At 36.5% G+C, this 7,388-nt stretch overlaps 1 protein-coding gene across 1 annotated transcript in view; it reads right to left on the reverse strand.

The window, feature by feature from the left end:
- Positions 1–387, reverse strand: part of LOC148026748 (uncharacterized) — a 110,432-nt gene extending 110,045 nt beyond the window's left edge. Inside the window, exon 1 of the mRNA XM_087691244.1 lies at positions 81–387. Coding sequence (XP_087547370.1) covers positions 81–204 — 124 coding nt within the window. The 5' untranslated portion in view covers positions 205–387. The remainder of the gene's footprint in view (positions 1–80) is intronic.
- Between the last annotated feature and the right edge of the window lie 7,001 nt (positions 388–7,388).

Below are 7,388 nucleotides of genomic sequence, written 5' to 3' on the forward strand. Positions count from 1 at the left end.
AGCACAATCTTTCCGGCACAAGACAATCAGAAAAAGAAAAGGCAGGGCAAGCAATAAAAACAGCGAACGAAAAGAGGTACCTCCCAGTATGTGTTCAAGCCGGGATATGTGTGCTTCGTCTACCCTGCGGTCAGTTGCCTTGGCAGCGTTGTTGAAGCAGAAGCTCCGCTGTGCATCTTCCTCGTACTCACCTATAGATGCCATACCTTGGTTCCAAATTACCTAAGATGCTCAGAGACACACACATACAGAGAGAGAGAGAGAGAGAGAGAGAGAGAACGCGCGCATGAGACGAAATTCGTATGAAGCTCCTTCCGTGGACGGAGTGTGGGTTCCTAGGAAAACCGTTGTTTGTCTGGTGAACTCACCACCTTTGTCCACCTCTTTGGCGTCATACTTACGTTTGACGCAAAACAAACGCGACTAGATGTCCCAATTCAATTCAATTTGGGGAAAATAAATACTATGCATATCTATATTATCTTATAATGGATGGAAATCCTCAACCTAGGACCGACCCTATATAGCATGTGTAGATTTCTCCCAAGCAAAGATTTACAAATTTATTATATTATAATTGATAGATCCTAAACCTAGGACCAACCCTATGTGGCATGTGTACAATAATCCCAAGCCAAAGATTTTTTTAAAAATTTAAAAGACATTATACAAATTCCTACTTGGCGAGAAGAAAACTCTCTCTAAATAGCAAGCCAAAAAATAGTGCTCTCTCTCTCTCTCTCTCTCTTTAATGCCACCACCATGGATATCATTATATGATCAAGTGATCTCTCACCTTGAGGGTCATGTCACATGTATAATATATACTTGCATTTCAAAGTAAAGGTGACTATAATTATGGTAAGTAAGAAGAAAAAGGGCATGTCACCCCACACAAACTCGGCTTATTTGACATCTAAAAGTTCTAGTAGGTCTACATGTGACATCACTTTGAGTCCCTCCCCCCTCCCCCCCCCCCCCCCTCTCTCTCTCTCCCTCTCTTTGCTATTATGCCACCGCACAAGCAAATAAATCTCTCTCTCTCTCTCTCTCTCTCTCTCTCTCTCTCTCTCTCTCTCTCAAAGAGATGTCACTAAGCAATGCATATCAAAAAAGAATTCGGACTTTTTGTTAATTTGTTAGTGGTACACTTGGGGCTTTCCACTTTTTGGATGAATAAGGAAACTTCATATTCCAACAACATACGAGGAAGAAAAGATGAAGGTAACTCTATAAGCATAGTTCAATACACTCCTCGTTATTATACTCTCATTGGCTTCCCAGATTTATTTCAAAGTATGTTATGTGAGGTGATAGAGAGAGGCTAGCTCTATGTGTGTGTGTGTGTGTGTGTGTGTGTGTTCCCCCTCACACACGTACAAAATAAGAACTAAACCCTAAGGGGAAGAGAGATAATACAGTAAACTCCTTGCTATAGACATGACAATGTATTGGGCCTTGAATCTCCTTCAATCTTTCTATGTATGATGTTTTAAGTTTATTACAAACTATTTAGCGATTATGTAGGTTTTGTGACAATGAATCATTGTGAGTAGTTGTTGAATATATATTCTATATGATGATATGAGACAACAAAGAATATTCTGGTGACATATGTGAATTAATGTGTTTTATATGACAAATGCACTATGATGATTCATCATGTGGTGCCATCTCTAGTAGATTATCCTCCCCATACCAAGTTTGTTACATGTGGTTGTAGTATGATTATGCCTCATACAGTACCATCCCTAGGATTGCATATTCTATATGTTCAACGTTCTCATTTGTTGTAATTTACAGTGTGTGCAATTTTGGACAAAACATTAGTGACATTTAGACACAAGTATTTTGCACATGCATGCCATTGTTTCAAAGATCATAACTTTAGTTCCTAAATCATTGAATGTAGAGTCTAAGAAGATGTTGTTAACATATTTCGGTAATGATATGTTTGAACACACTTAAGACCACTAGGGTACTTTTTTCCCTCTTTAGGAGGTTCTTTTCCCCCATCCTTGTATATATGCCTATTCACTTTAGGGCATACTTAGTCTTGTAAATCTTCGTCTTCCACACCTCTCAATACACTTTGAGTTGTGCTCTCTTAAGCTTCCTATTCTCCTAGCTCTTTACTTGCATTCCTATAATCCTAAATTCAACAAGTGGTATATTAGAGAAGGCTTTGACCTCTTGGGCAGAGTCATTAACACCCTCTGCTTGATTTTCTAAGATTGGGACGAGATTTGATGAGCTTGATTTCGAAAGGAATGTAGGAGACGCGGGAGAGAAGAGCACACACAATGTAGGTGCTGTCAACAATGTTATGACAGCCTTATTGCACTTTCATATATATATGAATAAAGAATATGGGCGGTCACTGTACACAGGCAGGCCTAAGGGCCTTTTACCCCAACAACCTCCCACTAAAAGGCCAATGGGCCAAGGAGTGAAAAAACAAAACAAAGGAAAAGAAACAGGGTGAGAAATCATGACATCTCACCCAATGCCCAATCAGAAAGCGAGCTGTGCAACAAGTGATGAGAACCTCCTCACAAGAAGAGTCGAGCATCCCTGAGTCCATGACATCCAAGAGATAAGTGATCCCATACCTCTAGACAATAGAGCAATTTGGTGCACAGATCGGTCGTCGTATGCCCGCGTAGTGAGCGTCAGAAGGTCCCCAAGAACAAAATAACTCTACTTTTTGCACACAAATCAATGAAGAAAGCTTGCACGACATGAACAAGAGACCAATTGGGTGCAATCTTCCCCCATGCCTTGTGTGAGCGCTCCACAAAGCATGTATTTCATGTATTATTCATCTTCAAGCTCAAATAACAGCCCAAATTACAAAATAGCACACTTTAGCTTTTGAGTTTGCTTTTGTGCCAATAAAGAATTAAAGCTAATGGGCGCCGAAGAAGTCAGGCGGTACCCAAATACAATGTCCAATACAAGTATTTAAATCGTACGTCCATGCGCATACAAAAATAATAAATAAATATCAAGCGCTTTGATAAATAACCGCGACAAAATATAGGCTCCATGCCTAAGATACGCACTCATCAAAAAATTGATGATAATTTGAATACACGCTATCCTCCAATGCTTCCCACTGCCACCACTGCTAGCTCTACACATCAACTGAAGCATTCACAATTGTTAGAAAAATAATACAATTAAACAGACAAAAGTGAATACCTAGCAGTCTTCAGCTACATAAATAAATTGGTTAGAAATCAATTCTAACCTGAATTTATTACGAGTGCGCACTCTAAACTCATAAACATTTATTAATTTAAATATGTATTTTGCGAAATCACCCGCTATGGAATCACCCATGTACACACAAAATTAACAAAATGCCCGAAAAGGATAGGTGTCCCCATCGACTTCTCGCACAAAGAATCCACTTTGTGTATAAGCCCCGGTAATAAAATTTTACGGAATCCACCGCAAAACCTCACGGAATCCATCGTGGCACGAAATCCACCGTGGAATATGCCTCCTGGCATCATACCCCGGGGGTGGGATAGCAATTGTCCTCAATTGCTATTAGCTCAAGGATTTCAGTTTCATCATCTAACAAAGGAGGGTTTTCATAGACAGGGTGTACAGGTAATTGGCCTCTAAAAGATCGTAATAAACTGATATGGAAGGTGTTGTGGATTTTCCAATATTGTGGTAGTTCTAGTTTAAATGCATTGTCATCGATTTTGTGTATGATCTTAAATGGTCCATAAAATCTAGGTGCTAATTTCACAACTGGGTGTTTATCTACACTTTGTAATCTTCGTTTTTCTATTCGTAACCAAACATAATCATCAACTTTAAAATTCATAGCCTGTCTTTTCTTATTTGCTTGTTTTGTATATGATTGCTGGGCTTTGGCAATCATATCTTTACCTTCATAAAAAATAGTGGCATGTATGTTAGCAATATCATTAGCAGTCTGAATTTTGTTTGATAATGATGCAACAGGTGTAGGCAATCGATATCCATAAATAACTTCAAATGGTGCTTTCTTTGTAGCTGTATGTGGTGTATTATTATATGCAAAATGAAGTAAATGTAGATGTGTATCCCATGTGTGTGGTTTTGAAATGGTATAAGCACGCAAAAGATCTAAAATAGTACTGTTAGTAGCTTATGTTTGACCGTTTGTTTCAGGATGAAATGCAGATGAAAAATCAATCTTTGTTCCTAAGTTAGCAAACAAAGTAATCCAAAAATTATTACAAAATCTAGAATCACGATCAGAAATAATGACTTTTGGTAAACTATGATTAGTGAAAACAGTTTTAAAAAACAATTGAGCAGCTTGAGATGCAGTTAAAGTTTTCTTACATGGAATAAAATATGCTTGTTTACTAAACCTGTCTACAACAGTCCAAATCATATCATGGTTAGCTTTAGTGTTAGGTAAACCAGTGATAAAATCCATCGAAATCTGTTCCCATGGTCGTGATGGAATAGATAATGGCATTAGTAAACCATATTGTTTACCATAGTGTCTTTTAACTCGTTGACAAACTAAGCATTCAGATACAAAGTTAGATACATCAGTGTCCATATGTGACCAATAAAAATCTTCAGTCAATGTATGCAAAGTAGATATAATTCCTCTATGACCTTGATATGGAGGGCAATGAATTTCATGCAAAACAAATGATCGAAATGGAACAGTCACACATAATCTTTTTTCATAAAACATGAATCCATTATTGTAAGATAGTGAATCAATAGGAATCCAATTATTTGCAACTAATTTATTCCAATCAGCTTGAAAAGTAAGATCCTGATGATAAGTATCTTTCATAGGGATAAGGGAATCAAATGATATCACATAAATATTATGAATTGTCAGTCTTCTACTTAAAGCATCAACTACAACATTCTCTTTCCCAGGTTGATATTGTATAAGGGGATGAAAACTTTGAATAAAAGCAGTCCATTTAATGTGTTGGTCAGATATTTGTGGTTGACTAAGGAGATGTCTAATGCTTTGTTGGTCAGTTTTGACCATAAATTCAAATCCCATTAAATTATGTTTCCATTGACGTAAGGCTTGTACTACAACTAGCAATTCTTTATCCTAGGTAGAATATTTAAGTTCAGATGGTTTGAGTTTACAACCAGAGTAGGCTACGGGATGATTATCTTGCATAAGGACTGCTCCTATTCTAGATCCACTAGCATCAGTAACTACTAAGAAGAATGGTCTATTGAAATCAGGTAGTTGTAATACAGGAGCATGAGTTAAAGCATGTTTCAATAAATCAAATGATTTTTGTCGATTGTCAGACCAGTTATACACAATACCTTTCTTTAAAAGTTTTGTCAAAGGTAATGTAAGTAATGAGAAATTCCTCACAAACTTTCTGTAAAAACTAGCAAGACTTAGAAAATAACGTAATTCATGTACATTTTTGGGTATGGGTCAATTTAAAATTGCTTCTATCTTTTTAGGGTCGACTTTAATACCTTCTGATGAAATAATATGTCCTAGATATTCAAATTTTGTTTGGAAGAATTCACTCTTTTTTGGATTAGCATATAATTGATTGTCTTTTAACAACTTAAAAACTAAAGACAAATGTTCATAATGCTCATTCGCATTTTTACTGAATACTAATATGTCATCAAAGAAAACTATGACATAATACTGATGTTTCAAAAATATGCGATTCATCATACGACTAAATGTAGCTGGTGCATTAGTTAAACCGAAAGGCATAACTAGAAATTCATAGTGTCCAAATTGTGTTCTAAATGCAGTTTTGAATATATTAGATTTATCCAATCTTACTTGATGATAACCAGATTTAAGATCTATCTTACTGAATATGGCAGATCCTTGTAGCTTATCCATAAGATCATCTACCCTAGGAATTGGATATCTATTCTTAACAGTAATTTTATTTAGTGCACGATAATCAATGCACATGCGATATGTATTATTTTTCTTCTTTACTAATAAGATAGGTGCGCCAAATGGAGAACTACTAGGTCTAATTAATCCTCGATTAAGCAATTCTTCTATTTGATTTTGAATTTCTTTCTGTTCAATTTGGTTATGTCTATATAGTGCTTTACATGGTGGCTGCGTTCCAGGAATTAAATCTATTTTGTGATCTTCAGGACGTGAAGGTGGTAATCCAGGTGGTAAATCAACAGCAAAACAATCTTGAAATTGGGCAAGAAATTATGTATGCCTAGGATGCATTTGTTTAATTTCTTTAGCTTGAAGTTCATTTACCCATATTAAATAAGAATTGCTACTTTTACGTAATGCACATTTAGCCTGAGTATGAGTAAGCAGTGGAAAATTATTGGAAGCGTGCATACCATGCAATGTGATTTGTTTTCCTTGAAAATAAATTTTAATTGAATGTGTAGAATAATCTATATCAGGATTGTATTGATGACGCCAAGGCATTCCTAAGATAATGTCACTAGACTGCAAAGGTACAACTAGGAAATTTCTTCGTTCAGTATATTCACCAATTTTAATTTCTAAATTATGCACATCTTGTGTTCCATTATATCTCGTGCCTAGGAATGCAACCTTGATGCGATAATGTGTAGAAACAGTTTGTAAATTCAATTCTTTGACTAACTTTGTAGAAATAAAGTCATGTGTGCTCCCATCATCATGTAAAATAGTCTCTTCTTTACCATGCACAAAACATTTCATTGTTAACAAAGAATGGGGAGTTGGCATACCTGGCAAAGTATCCGAAGTAGTACCAATGTCGTCATTATCTTTCGTAAAGTTTGGCATTTCCTCACATTCTTCTTCTTCTATTGCGCCAAGATAATTTATATGGACAGGTGGCTTTTTGGATTGACAATTGGCTGCTAGATGTCCAGGTTGATGGCATTTGTAACAAACTATGGATTTTGCTTTAGATACATTATTGGTAATGGTAGGAAGTTTAGGAATGTTGGGATTTGACTATGGGGATGGCTTAGGGTTTAGATTGGTGTTTGATGGTAAGGTAGGTGGTCGTGTCCAAGATTTACGGAATGAAGATGGAAGAAAACGACTTTGATTGAATCTTCAAAAATTTGAATTGAATTGTTTGGAACCATAGTTACCATTAATTGGAAATTGTTGTGGTCGCTTGTCTCTTTCGCGAATCTTGTCTTTAGTGTCATGGGCCAAGGAAATTGCATCTTCAAGGGTTGTTGGCTTGAACATATTGACTTCCGCATAGAAATGTCCAAGTAGGCCAGACATAAACTTGCGTTTATGAGTTGCTTCAAGTACATCTTCGAGCATGCGTAGTTGCAGTAGAGCATTCCAGAAACGTTCAATGTATTGGAAAATAGGTTCGCGATCGCTTTGTTGTAGAAGATCCCATTGCTTGATGGCTTTTTCA

Source organism: Lygodium microphyllum, chromosome 13, assembly GCF_053477565.2.
Source record: "Lygodium microphyllum isolate KBCC chromosome 13, Lygodium_microphyllum_v1.1.10, whole genome shotgun sequence".
In the NCBI taxonomy this organism is placed as follows: domain Eukaryota; kingdom Viridiplantae; phylum Streptophyta; class Polypodiopsida; order Schizaeales; family Lygodiaceae; genus Lygodium; species Lygodium microphyllum.